The 15,740-nt window shown below is 39.4% G+C and overlaps 1 protein-coding gene across 1 annotated transcript in view; it reads left to right on the top strand.

Moving 5' to 3' along the window:
- ITGAE (integrin subunit alpha E) overlaps nucleotides 1-15,740 on the top strand; it is a 33,208-nt gene that overhangs the window by 13,692 nt on the left and 3,776 nt on the right. Inside the window, exons 15-31 of the mRNA XM_085301243.1 lie at nucleotides 27-177; nucleotides 268-339; nucleotides 1,285-1,416; nucleotides 2,452-2,582; nucleotides 3,503-3,643; nucleotides 4,579-4,800; nucleotides 5,189-5,319; nucleotides 6,120-6,253; nucleotides 6,903-7,051; nucleotides 7,745-7,873; nucleotides 9,020-9,090; nucleotides 9,788-9,923; nucleotides 11,133-11,234; nucleotides 11,569-11,645; nucleotides 12,567-12,644; nucleotides 13,067-13,133; nucleotides 13,218-13,325. Coding sequence (XP_085157369.1) covers nucleotides 27-177; nucleotides 268-339; nucleotides 1,285-1,416; nucleotides 2,452-2,582; nucleotides 3,503-3,643; nucleotides 4,579-4,800; nucleotides 5,189-5,319; nucleotides 6,120-6,253; nucleotides 6,903-7,051; nucleotides 7,745-7,873; nucleotides 9,020-9,090; nucleotides 9,788-9,923; nucleotides 11,133-11,234; nucleotides 11,569-11,645; nucleotides 12,567-12,644; nucleotides 13,067-13,133; nucleotides 13,218-13,325 — 2,031 coding nt within the window. The remainder of the gene's footprint in view (nucleotides 1-26; nucleotides 178-267; nucleotides 340-1,284; nucleotides 1,417-2,451; nucleotides 2,583-3,502; nucleotides 3,644-4,578; nucleotides 4,801-5,188; nucleotides 5,320-6,119; nucleotides 6,254-6,902; nucleotides 7,052-7,744; nucleotides 7,874-9,019; nucleotides 9,091-9,787; nucleotides 9,924-11,132; nucleotides 11,235-11,568; nucleotides 11,646-12,566; nucleotides 12,645-13,066; nucleotides 13,134-13,217; nucleotides 13,326-15,740) is intronic.

A 15,740-nucleotide genomic window follows, 5' to 3' on the forward strand; every position in this document is an offset into this window, starting at 1 on the left:
TTTTGACTGATTTGTCTCTTCTGCAGGTGGGAGATGCCTTCAAGAAACCAAAGGCTCTAAATGAATTGCGATTGATTGCGTCTGGTCCAGATGATACTAACGTATTTCAAGTGACCAACTATTCAGCATTAGATGGGCTGCTTTCAACACTGCAGCAGAGTATTATTGGTATAGAAGGTAACGATCTTGGTATGATCTTTCTGCCTCTGTAGTCCCTTCTAGGAGATAAGGAGAAAGTATCTCACCCTGTTTCCATTGCATCCTCAGGTACTCAAGGTGATGCTCTAGAATATGAGCTTGCGCAAGCTGGTTTCAGTGTGCAGATTTTAGATAAGGCAAGTGTTCTGCATTTAACCCTTCTAAATGGCTGTATGTTATGATACTGTTTTGGTATTTGTAACAATTCAGGAGGTCTCCTCCAAAAAATGACACTGATAGAGAAGTTTGAAAACCATGTAGTCAAATCTCCTTTCAAGTCACTGCTTGCTTTGAATGTGTCAGATAAGCAAAAATACTGTTTTTATATAGTCAGTTGTGGGTTTTATTTTAAGGTGTGATTTATCATATAGACCTTTTGTGTCTAATCCACATTGCCTGTTAATGCAGTAGAAGTATATAATATGAATTTATTAGTATTTTTAATATTATGCCCAATACATTTAGATACAAAAGAAATACATGCTGATAAGGCAAACTGGTTCACCTAAGAGTGCAAAGCAAAAGATTAGACCATGGGCATTTGGCATCCAGACCTCTGTTCTAACCACTGCATCCTTTTTCTTCCATTGGACAAAAGATGTAACTCCAGCTGACAACTTTGATTTTTCTGTCACTCACATCTCTAAGGCACAAGTCAGGAGGTCCAATAAGTTGCAGATGAAATAATTCTACTCTTTCAGAGTCCTCTGGCTTAAAACCTTGAATGATCTTTGTCCTTGTCAGGAGATAAAAAGCAATAGAGAAAGCTGAGGAAGCTAATAAGCATTTAGCAGTCTTGGTTACAAGGCTAACAATGACCCAGTTTTGCAAAAAAATATCATCTCGGGAGCTGGAAGATGTGTAGCTGCTCATCTGAAAATGGGCAGTCACCTTGCCTTTCCTCAAAATCTGGCAGGGACTGGTAGAACTGCCCAAGCTCCAGAGCCCAGGGAGCAGTGCAGGAGTTGTAAGCTAGAAAACACTGCTGTCCACTACATTTCTTTGTGATATGCCAGAATTCACTAGGCCTGGGGATTGCCCTGTATTAGTTTCTTTTAATCTGCAATATGTTACTTCTGCAGCAAGTCGTAATGTTTGGTGCTGTGGGGGCCTTTGACTGGTCTGGTGGAATTCTGCTGTATGAACTGGCAACCAAGACAGCTGTTTTCCTGAATGAGTCTAAAGAGGAAGCAAAAAAAGCAAAATACAGTTACTTAGGTAAGCAGTTTACCTTTCTCTGAGATTAAGTGATGATCTGACTGCAGTTTTGCTGTTTGTGTTTTAGTGCACAGTGTGCCAGCACTGTCAGAATTAACCTGACATAGACTGTCTCCTGCAGGATCTTGCTGAATTTCTGATATTTTCTCTAGCAGGGAAACAGATTCTGATATAAAGACTCCTTGTCTCCTTGTTGCTGGGGAGATAGGTCTTTTTTTCACTTACGAATTATGTTGCCTTGTGGTATTCTGTTAACATGTGCTATTTGGTTGTACACAGTACAATGAAGGGCATTTTTGAGAATTGATAAGGATAAATATTCAGCTTGTATGAGTGTCTGGAGAACAAATAGCTTGTGAATCAATGCTGTTCTTGGCTTAGTGACAAATAAAGCTTTGCTTATTCACCCCAGCACTTCACAGTCTCTTGAACCTCTATCTCCTGACTGTAGCTTTGGTCCTAAAGTCTTTCTGGGTATTGTCAGGTGCTGCAGACTGTCTGTATCTTCAGGATAGTCCTTTTCCCATTACCTCCTGGTTACAAAAACCCCAGAACGGTTCTATTTTTGCATTTTAAGTGGAGTATAACGTTTCCTTCACTTCTGCGTAGGCTGTTATACCTCCCAGCTTGCAGAGATAACAATCAATGAGAAACAAGGCATATAGGTTGGATAATCACTCAGGAACTGTGGTAAATGTCAAGAAAAGTCAGCAGAAATTCAAGTAGATTTTTCAGAGCAGAGGCTGCAGAGGCCCAAATTTATTCAATTACCAGACAAGATGTTAAGAGAAGAAAACCTCAGCCTCACTGACTTTTCTCTCAGAGAAGTTATCTGCTGTTTCCTAATCAGTATTTTCATGAGAGGCTCTAGGATCAAACACCTGGGCCAGAACAGTTTGACTTGGTGTGAAGTCTTGTTTCTCATTGAAGATGCAGATCCATGTCTCTGTAAAAACTTCTTTGGGCTCTTTTCTTCAGACATAGAGTATGATACTGGCTACATATAATATTTTTGCTCTTGTGTGAATGCACCAGGATACAGCGTGGCAGTGGTAAACACAGGATATGGAGCCTTGTATGTGGCTGGAGCTCCAAGGCACAGCATGACAGGGAAGGTGTTGGTGTTTCAGGATGGCCGCTTAAAACAAACTCTGCAAGGAGAACAGGTACTGTGTTTCACTCAAACAGGGGCAGTCAGGCCACTGGGTTAACAAAGAACATCACCATGTTCGGTGGAGTCAGGTGGGTTCCATGCACTCAGTTTGCTCAAACAACAGCCACATTTTTGCCTCCAGACCCTACCTTTTGAAACAAGAGTAAAAGCTACTATAATCCTTGCTGAGTAAGGAGTGTGTGATGTAGCTAGTACTTGCACGTAGCAATTGTTTGAATAAGTCCATTAGCTTTATTATTATTGTGGAACCTGGAAAGGTCAGGCAGCTCCATTGATTTTTCTGTATGCATCTTCTCAGTCGAGAATTCAGATGCCTTTTTCATGTGAGATCTGCTGAAGTCAGAGCTTCTGGGACAAGTCTTTCAGCTGGGGAAAATTATCAAAGTCTGACTGCCTTCAGAGACTGATGGAGGTTATTGGCTCCTATTCCACTATGGTTTCCATTGGTATTAGAGGTCTCATAAGCAGGAACTAGGGAGCTGTCAAGCATCTGATTTAGCCAAATGTGGATGTTATGCAATCTTTGTTCATTCCATAATGCTTTGGGAGCATCAGAAGCAATCAAGAAATTTGGAAAAAGACTGGGGAGGCATTTAGCTAAATGAATTGTACTGTATTTGTGTTCTATTCTTATGGCCTATGGAAAAAGAAGCTTTCAGCTGTGGTATTCTCATTTTTCTTCCGTCAAATTGTTGAATAATGATGTTGGTACTGTTACACTGGTAACCGGGTCCCTCCCTGAGGATGGCTGTAATATATAATAAATAATAGGGAAATTACATATCTACTTATTTATATGTGTATAATGTTTCATTCTAAAATTGTCTTACGTGTGTGCAAAGACATTAATTGTACAAAGCTAGATATAGAGAATTCCAGTGTAAGAGCTGCTTGTCTTTTTCTGGAGCACAGGTTGGATCTTATTTTGGCTCTGAGCTCTGCCTGCTTGATGTGAACCGTGATGGGGTGACAGATCTTCTCCTTGTAGGAGCTCCATTTTATCACATCCGAGGGGAAGAAGGGAGGGTTTACGTCTATCGCCTGGAGACAGAGGTAAAAACACTGGTAGCGTAAACACTGCATGTTGGGGATTTTCCAGTCATGCCTAAGTAGTGACAAATAAAACATTCCTCTATGTGCTCTCACTGAGCGTGCTCTCCCTGTATGGTAGAGGACTGCAGGATGAAGCCAGCAGTCCTGTCTTAGTCATTAGAGTGTGTAAGGGAAATAACTAAAGAAATAAAACTATTCTGTAACCTAAGGTACACTAATATCACAGTATGATGAAATTATATCTGTTGCCTGTACATAGGCAATTTGTTGGTGCTGACCTTGTTCTGCCAAGCAGTGTTTTTCACAGTTTTTGTGATAAATATGTGCATAGGCAGCTGTTACACTGTTGCTTCCCGTGGACTTCTAGAAAAGGAAATGCTTTGGGGCTCCTGCTGCTAACTCCAATATACAGTGTGCAAGGTGTATTTTAGTCGGGTCATTCTGAATGAGAACTGAACATGCTTTAACAGCAGACCAGGGGAAACCCTCTTTGTTGCACTCCTAGAATTTACTCTGGGTGTTTACTGGAAGCAGAAAACAAGTCCGGGCATCTGTTAGAAGCCAAATAACGTGCACCCTCTTGTGGCTTATTTCTGTAAGACAGTCCAAAAGATGGGATGGTTTCCATCACTGTGAAACTAGCTGGGGGTCAACACGATCTCCTATTAATTTAATAACAGACAGTGCTTTAGAGTGTCTGCTTGCCTAGAGCTGTTCAGAGACACTGCTTCCATGGGAAAATTTCATGCTCTCAATGAGAAAGGATCAAGCTTTTGTTCTGTGAACATGCTGGGATCTTGAACTGCTTAATATGTTGTTTATAGCATTGTTCTTCTCCTTTAAGCATTATCAGTGGGCAGTGAAGTCTTTTTTCATGTAAGTGTTAGTCATGCTACTCTTGCTGTAAATGGGATTCCTTATTGGGTGTTTTTCAGACTGGTTCATTTACCTTGGAAGGACAGTTAAATGTGCAGGTGACCTCTCCTTTTGCAAGGTTTGGATTTACTGTGGCCAGCATTGGAGACATTAACGGAGATGGATATGAAGATATTGCAGTTGGAGCCCCCCTTGAAGATCAGCTTTCAAACAGTTCCTCTTTTGGCAGTATTTACATCTTTAACGGTGATAAAGATGGGATCAAAAGCTCTTTTTCCCAAGTATGTGAATTGCCTCCAGCACACCTTGACAGGGAAAAGCTTGTGTTTTTGTAGCAATGAGCTGGGAGGAAGGGAATGCATTTCATTTGTAATAATGAGTTACATATCAGATGATTTGTATGACTCCACTATTTTCTGCAGCAGAGCTGCTCCGTAATCTTAATTGCCCACTTGCCTGCTTAGGCAAGGGAGCTGGGTTCAAGTGCTACTTATATTATAACAGTATATCCTTTTGCAAGGCTGCTTCACATTTTACTGCCATTTACTACAGGAAGTCAAATATCAAAGATTTTTGTGACAAGAGTGTTACAAAATCATCCTCACAGCAGCCTCATGAAAAGAAAAACGTTTTCCAAACTTACATTTGTTGATGTTTCCTCCCCATCAGAGAATAAAAGCCTCTGAAATTTCTCCAGAACTCCAGTATTTTGGGCAATCCATTGATGGTGGCTTTGATTTCACTGAAGATGGTCTCCAAGATATTACAGTAGGATCACTGAAGAATGTGGTTTTGCTCCGGTAGGGAATAAGTGCTGCTCTTTAGCATGTTGGGAGGTTGCTTCAAAGATGCCTTTAGAATCTGTATTCCAAGCATTGTATAATGATTGTTTTATTAGTTCAGCATCAGAGGGACTTACAAAATTATTCCCAGTGTTGCAGTAAGTCACTTAAAATGCAAAGCCTTTCCCTCAAGTTGCAAAGGATTTTTTAAAAAATATCTAAAGCGTTGATATYTAAAAATATCTAAAGCGTTATCAGCTAGTGAATGGGAACTGACTGTCACATTGATCCAGGCTGAGGCAGACCTCGATATCTGCAGTTCAGCGCTGATAATTTAGATCATTTAGACAAAGAAAACTTTGCAGACCATGCCTCACTTTCAGTCAGACTTCTGATAACTGTGTGACTTCCAGAGTTCGCAAGGGCTAAGTCACAGCAGACAGACTTGGTTTTGTTCTTGCATTTTGTGTTTGAAAACAAACAGTGCGGCGGGGTAAGGAAAGGAGAATTTGTACTACTAGGAAATGGGTTTATTAAGTGGAGAGAGAAAGAAATGTATCTAATTCTGAAACTCTAGCCTTATTGGTGTAATTTGGCTGCCTGTTCCTTCTGACTGTTGGGATTTTATGCATTCTCAATGTTTCTAGACAAAAAATGGAACTTTTGTAAGTGGCCAAACTTGGTCCAGATGAAATACTGTGGAAACAATGAGCATTTCTTACTCTTGCTGTCAGGATTTCTTAGACCATTTCTCCTGTAATGCTTCAGTCTGAAAATTTATATTTCATTCTGTTTCTTATCTGTTCTTCACTGGATAGCTCCAGACCAGTTGTCCAGTTTCTCACCAGCATGAGATTCACTCCTGAGAGAATATTAATTTTCCATAATAACAGCATCATTACTGCAAAACTGTGCTTCAATATAATCTCAGCATTACCAGCATCCCGACAAGGTAACAAACAGGAATTGTGGTCAGACTGAAATCTACAGTCCTACACTGGCTTTGGAAACTTGGCAGTGAGGGCAATTTCTGGCACAACTAACAGATAAATTATGTCTCCTGATTGAATTATAGAGATGAATTCACTATTGTCAGAAGTCAGCAAAGCTCTGGGGAGGTTAATGAATTTGTACCTGCTCATTTTAGGAAGGAACATGGTGCCTGAGTATCAGTTCTGCTTGTCTTCACAAACAGTTTTACAGTAGTTTTCTTTTACAATGTGAGTACAGTTGTAATATGTATTCTCAGCAACAGATGGAAGACGATAGAGCAAAATCAATAACAAAGCTGAGGATCCTGTTATTCCAAACCTGACTATGACTAACATAGTATACTTAGGAGAAATTAAACATATTTTGGGGATCTTGAATCTTGCATCTTGGAGCCTAAATTTTCAGAGTTTCTGTAGCGGACGAATCTAAACATAAGAGTCCTTCCATTTCACTTGGCTTGTGGGAAGCTGTTAGGAATATATCCCTGTGTTTTTCCTCCTCTGTGAATGCCGCCAGTCAGAGGTTTCAGTTACCCTTCATGCACTGACCCTTCTGCAGTCACGTTACTTTGCTCTGAGAACACAGGAAAATCCTATCTGTGCTTCCAGTGTTTTCACAGTTGTACATTCTCTACACGGTGGACTTAGATGTGACAATGCCAAAGAAAAGAGTGCAGTTTGAAGATCAGAACACCACAAGAAGTGGGGAGCTGTTGGTCAGCAAGAACGTGTGCTTAGAGCTGCAACTCTATGCACTGGTAGGTGATGTTGATCAGACTTACTACACAAAGAAGCTAAGAGGAAAAGATTTGTTATAGAATCTGCCTGAGGAATGAACCTTTCTTAAAATGCAGAAAAAATACATGAGGTGGAGTGTATGAGTATAATGAGGTGGAGTTTTCTAGGTGTTAGGCTTTCTGAGCAAGTTTACAGCTGACACAGATGCCACATGTGCCATTTTTACTTGTATTGCTAAAAATCAAAGTCTCATCCTTTTGAATGTGAGCACGTGAAGTATTCACAATCACAAGAATTGAGGAGAGGCATGAAGCTGTACAGGATGAAAGCAAGCATGTGGAAACTGTTTTTCACAATGCACAACTGAAATGTAGAACACATTTTCCAGGAGGTGTCATGGTAGCCAAGTGTATAAAATGATCCAAAACATTTGACAAGTTTATGAACCACTGATTGCTATTACAAACAATGGCCCAAAGGCAACCTCTGAGCCAGAAGGTCCCTAAACATGCCAGCTGACAGAAGCTGGAACAGAATGGCTGGGGGAAAGTTGCTCTATATTTGCTGTGTCTTCCATTATTTCACTCTGTAGTTTTACTTCCCTGTATTTATACTTCGGAAAGAGGAGCACCCATGCAGAGATGACATGTACACACTGTTCTGCATTTTAATGCCAGTATATTTCTTAACTTTTTGTTCTTTTTTTCTTATAGCCATGTGACTTCAACTGCTTTTCCAGTGTTATTCTCAGAGTTAAATACACACTCTTTAATAAAAMCAGTAATACGGAATTTGCTGTTCCTGTGCTGGATAGATATCAGCCATCTGAGATGCATTTTCAGGTAATAAAATAAAAGCTTAGCAAAGAGCTTTCTCTCCCTCCAGGATCCATAGCCTTTGCTATTGGAAAAAAAAAAGAAAAGAAAAAGTGTATTTCTTAGCTTGTGCATGTCTTCCTCTCTCCCATGTTCCCTTTTTAGTTATAAGTACTGTATTCCAGGTAGTCTTTAGGCTCAGGTTCCCCCACAGCAAATACTCATATCCTGTTAGGACAGTCTTGTCTCTAAGGTCCAACCTCAGATCTGCTGCAAAATTGCTTTAATTTTGACCACAGTATTTCTTCTATGCCTCTGTATAAAGTGAGATTTTGATGCTACCTGTGAAGAAGGCAGAGATGGTTTGTGTGTTTTGTGAGGTATTTTTCAGATACTGAGTTCTACATTGGAATTTATATTGAGGCCTATTATTTGAATGATGTATTTGGTAGTAACACATAAAAAATTTTCTAAAATTTAAGAATTCCTGAAAAAAATAATGCATACTCATTACTATGATAACAGTGATCTTAGGAATTATGATGATGATACATTTATTTCATAAGAATGTTCATGAGATTCTCTACTGTCAGTCAGCACTGCTAGTGGGTTTAGTACTTGTGCATCCAACAGCTAATTATTAATTATCAATGAACTTCTCCAGGAATGTCAGCCACAGACAGATTTTTAYTGTGGAAAAAAGAACAATTGTGAAAGACACAGAGGTAACCTCGTCTCTACGAGGTAGCACACCTCGAAGCCTGCACAGCATATGAATACGTTTATTCAAAAAAAACATGTCAGTTGGGGAAAAGGAGTAGTATTATTTTAGCTAACATATTTTTTCACCGGACTGATTTAGATAGTGACTCCTGTGGCAAGTCACAGGTAAACTGGTATCTCTTTAACAACCCTTGTCCCAAGTGAAGACATTTCCTATTACTGCTAAGAGATCTTTTTCTGGGAGCTGAATTACAAGACATCATCCACTTGGGAGCGACTCACCACTAGAGGGTCCTCTTACTTCCAGCTTTTCCTTAAAAGAAGTCATGGGAATTTCAGTTTTCAGAGAAGAACTCTTATATGTATGTGTATATGTAAAGGTATTCTAAATCTGCTACCTTAGAAAAATCAGGACAGTTAAAATTTGAATTGATCTGTGTTTGTTTTCAGTTGCCTTACAAGAAGGACTGCAACAACAAGACCGTCTGTACTGCTCATTTAACTTTGACAAGTCAGATTCCGTGAGTTAAAGCAGTTGTATTATCCACTTTTTGCATTTAGCATTCATATAAAATGTCATCTTAATGCATAAGGTCTTCTGTTCAGATTCTCAGACAAGATTTGCTGACCCTTTGTTTACATTAATTTTCATCTAATTTGTTCTTTCTATAAGATTGCATTCACACAGTGCTGTAACTGTATGCCTCCCTGGGCATTGTTGGGCCAACCTAGAAAATCTCAGGGGAGAGACCAGTGTTTAAACAGATGTAGTTGTCCTAAAATCTCAATTCTGGCATTCGATTGTAAACATCTGATTTTGTTTTGGACTGGTCTATCGCATAGCACTAGAGCAAAGAATCACTCAAGTTTATATAGCTTTAGGCAAAAGGGTAGTCTCCACTTCATTGTTAAAAGTTACCCCAGGGGTTCACTGAAAAGCTAATCAAATGGAGAAAGGTCTAAAAGCCATCTAGACGTAAAACAGAAGTGATAAAAGGTTATATAAGATTTAGAGACGACTGCCTTCAATAATAAGAAGGAAGCATTTTCCTACACACCCTGAAGCATACTGAATAATTAATTAGGCTCTTGCATTATCCTGTGTGTGAAAAYATTTGAGGGGAGCAATTACTAGTACCAGAATGCTTTGGGCCTCTTATTAAATAGCAACCCTTAGAAGCTGTATGTCACCCATCTCATTTTTCTCTCTGCTTCTAGAAAAGAATTAGTAGTGGGCCACACTAAAGAAGTGACCATGAATTTTTCCCTAAGTAACAGTGGAGATGACTCCTACATGACAACTATGATTTTGAACTATTCTAAAAACTTACATTTTAAAAAGATGACTGCTGAGGTAAGATTGTGGAAGAACTATCTGTCTAACAACATATCATTGAAGGAAAGCCTCGCTCAGACTCCTATTCACTTGCTACATAAATAAATCTTGAAGGAAGGTCAGTTGTTCAAGGATAGACAAGTGAGCAGCTTCTTGTGAAACTCATCTGCGTGATATCATTAAAAGAATCAGCGATCACTAAGACAAACAGCCAGATGGAAGTAGATGAGGATTTCTCTTGTAATTTGCCACAATTAATGCATGAGTAACCTGCATTCTTTTAGCATCTTTTAAATCCTATTATTGACTACTCAGGGAACAAATTGAATCTAAGAATGATGGTATTTATCTTTTTTGAAAGGTTATGATAGTTTCCGTTGTCTATGTGATTTGAGAGCCAATGTACAGGGAAGTAGGTTAAATTGAATTTTCTGGGTTGCTAAAAAAAATTATCGCCTAGGTTAGAGATGCTGACAATAAACACTGACTTCTAGTTCTTGGTCTAGTATAGGCATCATATTTATTCAATTAGAAAGCACACAGAGCAAAGGAGAAAATTAAACAGAATTAAAAAGCTGTCTGCTGTTTGCAAGGAATTCGCCAGCCTCAATTAGTACATTCAGAAATGACATAAATGCATGCAATATCTAAAAGTAAATTATGTTTATTCTAATGCATTAAATTAGAGCAGCTCCAAGAGCTCTGGACATTTTCATAAGCGAGTTAGGTAAGTGGTTTGTGCCAGTTATTTTTTCCATTATTCGCATTAAAACTTTCAAGCTCTTCATCTATTTTTTATGAAGGACAAATCTTTAAGCACTGGACTATATCCAGAGCTGTAATGCAGCACAGAATTTATTTGTAGAACATATCTGCAATAGACACTTGAGACAGTAGAGCAACTTTTTCTAATCTGAGAGCCAATACATTAATGCCAGCCTCATTCATCCAATTTCCTTTAGATGTTTTGGCAGCCTGATGAACCTGTTTACCCCATACGATAACTATCTGATTAAAATGCCCCAAAAAGGAACTTGCGGGAGTGGGGAGGGCATTTTCGTGATGTTAGAACAGTAGCCTGAATAGAGTATTTATCTGATTTAAGACTTCCAAGCTTTTGTTGGGCTATTTGTACCTAATTCATTTGATGGGAGCAGACAGAAATGGAATTGGATTTCGCCGTCCATTTTTATTCAATATTAAAGAGCATTCCTATTCTATTGGTAGCCATCCTCTCCAGTTATTCATTGTGGTCAGCCAGTACCATCCACTTCTATACCCTCATCCTTAAACTGCAGAATTGGGCATCCAATATTCAATAAGACAACTGTAAGTAGAGATTATTTTCATTTTATCCTACTGCTTATTGTACTTTGAGTTGCTGGTCTTGCATCCTTTATCTTTACAGCTCAGCCATAGCCTCTGTTATTTCAAATACACTTTTATCACTGGTGTGTAATTTCTCAAGGCTACAAATTGTTTTCATATTCCTGAACTTCACTGGCTTTTCCACCTTCCACAGTAATGTCTAACTACTTTGGAAGGGAATGCTGAGCAGAAAATGTATTAGCCATCATGTTTCAGCAGTACCCTGGTGAGTTTAAAAGAAAGTATTTACCGAGTAATCAGTATGTTCTTATGACTTTCTCTTCCCTCAAAATAGGCAAATTTTTCAGTGATTTGGCAATTACGTGAAACTGTGTTCCAAAATAAGTCTGCAATCACTATTAATGTCACCAAGTAAGTATTGCTGTTTTCACCAGGCACTAAAAAGGAGAGTTTGTACATTGAGCAGAAATTCTTTTATCAGTCATTAGTTCCATATAACCATACTTAYTCTTCTCAACCTTCTAAAGTATTTGGATCAGTGTGAAAAATGTTTCTTTTCCCTCTGTTAATTTAACTTAGCTCATATTTCATTGTTTCAGTAAAACACAGAGCTCCCTTAAGGTCCTAATTTAAACGTAGTACATACTTACAAGTTTGTGTTTTCTGAAATGCCAGATTACRTCCTGACATTCTCCTTCCTTAGGAGTGAGAACAGATAAGCAATACGTATAAAACAACTTGTTCCATGACGATCTTTCATTCATAGATACAAAATGATTGGGAAGACAATACACATTTGGGGTATTTTTCATCCTCAAGGCCTTTCTAATGTGGGGAGGCTATAGTTCAGATTCCTCTGTTGTCATGTTCCTTATTTTCCTCCCATTAAAATCAATGGAAACTGGTTGATACGCATCATTTTAAAAATAGCAAAAAAACAAAAAACAGAAGGAAGAAAAAAAAAAACAAAACTAATCTCTGGCGGATTAATTTCATTGCAAGCACAATTTTTGGCAAAGGTTTCCATGTGAATTTAATTACCAGTCAGTTTTGTGAAGGGTGGAAGCTTCTAATTTTAATTGATAAAAGCAGTACTATTCACATGTTAACATTTCAAGGCAATAGCAACTTTCAAAACCAGTAGCACTGAAGGGTAGTCCAACATTCAAGTACCATGTCACCCCTTAGGCTAGTACCTATCTCTTTGTTAATTATTACCACTGTATGTTTCCATCCATACAGCCAATATTGGCAGTTGTCAAACCACAGAAATGAAACATCAAAGCAGACAGTTAGTAATGCTTTCATCCATCCTGCTTTTTTCCCCCTCAGTGTAAATGAAAATAGCACCAGTCTGATTGAAGAACACATCCTTGATATCAGATATGCATTCACTGCAGTCCTTACCAGGTAAGTTTTAGGAATAGTCACTTATATTGCTGTTACATTAGTCAGAGGAAAAAGGATTGAGGAGTGCTTGGTGAGATTACAGCACAATTCCCATCTTGTTTCAAGCACTTCAGATTGTCAGGTCATTTTCTCTGGTACCAGAGAGCAAAAGCAGTAAGAGTCTGGGAAACAGAACTATAAAACCCTATTGGAAAAAACAGATTCTCTAACTTGCAAAAAGACTTYGAGAGTTTCAAAGATGCATCTGACATATATGGACTGCCTATGTACACATACATGCTCAAAGCAGATAGCATTCTAGTTCTAACAAATCTGATGATGCTACACCTTTATTACTTAATGCACCTGGGGCGGTGGATACATTGACTTCCAATAATAATTTAATTCAACATTCATTTAGTTTGATTTATCTTTGTCTACAGACCGGTTTCTTTAATATACATGAATGTTAGTCAAGGACTACTTGAAAACAAAGAGTTCAAATTTAATGTAAGTAGAGATTCAAATTCAGTTAATCTGATCTATCTTCAATTAGGACYAAACAGTACTTGTCTCATGCATTTCCATCTGCAGATAAATGGAGAAAATCGCTTTAAAGCTACCATCCAGTTACAGATTTGGATTCCTGTAAGTTTACAAGGTCACAACATCATAAATGTGAAAAATGCAACAGGAACACAGGTACATCTTATTTGTTTTTTCATGATCTGGTCTTTCCGACAGTCTTTACAGAAGGCAAAAGAAAATCAGATTATTGCAGATCAGAATATTTCTAAGGCTATATTACAGAAACTTTAGATATTTACATCTTGTAGTATATATTCCATGCACAAGTTTTACCAAACTGAGCAAAAGCTCATTTTTAAAAATGAGTCATAGAGGTGGGGTTTTTTCTCCTTTCTATCCTCAAATAGGCTAACAATATTTACTATTTTTGTCCTCACTGTCCAGAGTTTTTTTTAAAAAAAAGACATATATAATAACGAAAGAGAACTWCTTTTAATACATTAAAACTCAAAAGGTAAGAAAGTTTAATTGAAAACATGAACTAAGCCTGAAGAAATCCCCCCTTGCAAAGTCAGTCTGTTCTCTTTTCCCCTCTGCCCTCAAAAAAGTACATCTGCAAGCATACCAAGGCAGAAGACTTTTCTCACTTTTTTTAAAAAACACATTTTCAATAACTTCTTATACACACTGATAATCCATGGACATCATAACATTTCTTCATTGCACCAACATTTAAAAAGATAATACATAAAAAAAACAGCCAAGGGGAGAGCAGCAGCAGTAACTTCATTTGTTGAAACACTGAACTCCCTTACTCACTGGAAAAAGCTGCTGTTATGTAAAACTTCACTTGCAGAACCAAAAGATAGTACTTCTTCATGGAACTTAATGAGCTGCTGCTTTATTTTTCTCATGGCAGAAGTTGATTCCTTTTTCTTATAGATCACTTCTTTCAGAAGTTTATCTGACAAGTAATGTAGCCAGAGGACATTGCTGTATGGATGATAGTCAGTCCAACTGTTGGAGTTCTCCATTTTCATTTGCCTGTAGATATCAAACTGGTAGTCCCCTGTGCCTTGGAACAGTTCTTCATCAGTGGAAAGGTCACAAAACACAGTTAACCCATCTTTCTCTAGCCGAGACAAGGTATAATCTATGATGTTGACATGGATCCCGGCTGTGGGAATTGTGCACACTGCCCCATTCAACACATAATTAAGCTCCTTTACATTTGTTCTCTTTACCAGCACATTCCCCCAGTGCAAGTCTCTGTGCTCAAAGTGAAGTTCCTGTTCTGCCACAGCCAGGGAAGCAGTGACCTGGTGCAAAATGCTTTTTGCTGATGCCACTGAACTTAACTTCTTTTTCATATTTTCCAAATCACTGCCTCCAAATTCAAATTCCAGAACCATGAAGAGCTGCTCATCCCCAAAAAGGTCTGGTCGATCATTTTCTGATCCTGTTATTTCGTGGTATTTGTCCCAGGCTTCCAGGAGGTGCTTAGGATAGGCCCCTTGTACACAGTGCACAGAGTACAAGCTAATGAACCCTACAGTCCTGTTCATAGACTCTTCAGACAGAAGGCTGAGTTCCTTTGAAATTATTATCTCAGGTAGAATCTCCCCAAAACTCTTTTGAGCTTCACCATTTACTCTTTCGGGCCCCTCAATGGGAATTATTTTTAAGGCCACAGGCCCTCTCTCACTGTGCGTCTGGAAGACCTCCCCAAACACCCCTTCCCCAATTTTCTGGCAATTTTTCATTTTATCTAAAGGAATGCATTCCTCAAAAGAGATAGGCCCTTCCTGGTGGCATTCTCCATATACTTTCTCTGCATCTGTAAGCATAATCTCCAGGACAGAACAGGAATTCCTGTGAGCCAGCAGGGCCATGGAGGAAGCAGACCACGTACAGCGCTGGGCCTTATCAGCAGATAGGGTTATTTGGGGCCCTGAAAGCTGAGACTTTGTCAAAGGCGTACAAAGGATGCTGTTGCAGAAACTCTCYTCTGTGGCAACTTTCTTTTTCTTATGGAAGGACAAAGATGCTCGAACCCTGCCCCAGGAATGAGAGTTATTGAGGAAAGAACAGTTGTTGTCTCTTACGTCTGTAGACATCTCCAGAACATTCTTCTTCTTCTTCCCTCTTTGCCTCATTTGTGGTCTGAAAAAGGAGTTGTTGCCCTGCTGCTGTCTCTTATTTTTGTGCCTTTTCGGGCGGAGCCTTGTCTGTCTGCCCCACCGGCTAGAGCTGAAGCCACTGATGCAAGCTTTTCTACAGGTACTTCCATCTCCAGGAATGACCTTGCTGCTTTTATATTTCTTCTCCAAGATTCCTGGCAGGCCTAAAGGAGAAACCGGCTGCTGGCAGGAGAGTTCAGCATCCGCCTGTTCATTGAGCCGCACGCCAGTCAAACGCGCTGGCGCTTCCTTGGGGCCCAGCACCACCACGGGAGTGAGCTGGCCTGGCGGGTGCCTCGAGCTGCCTCTCGTCGCGGCTCCCCTCAGCTCATCGCAGGGGCCTTCAGCCGAGGCGCCGCGGCGTGCGGCGGCTCCTCGCGCGGGCCCGGAGCCCTGCGGCTCCCGGCGT

The sequence above is a fragment of the Rhea americana genome, unplaced genomic scaffold (genome assembly GCF_003343005.1).
Source record: "Rhea americana isolate MKP2758 unplaced genomic scaffold, rheAme1 scaffold_175, whole genome shotgun sequence".
Taxonomy (NCBI): Eukaryota; Metazoa; Chordata; class Aves; order Rheiformes; family Rheidae; genus Rhea; species Rhea americana.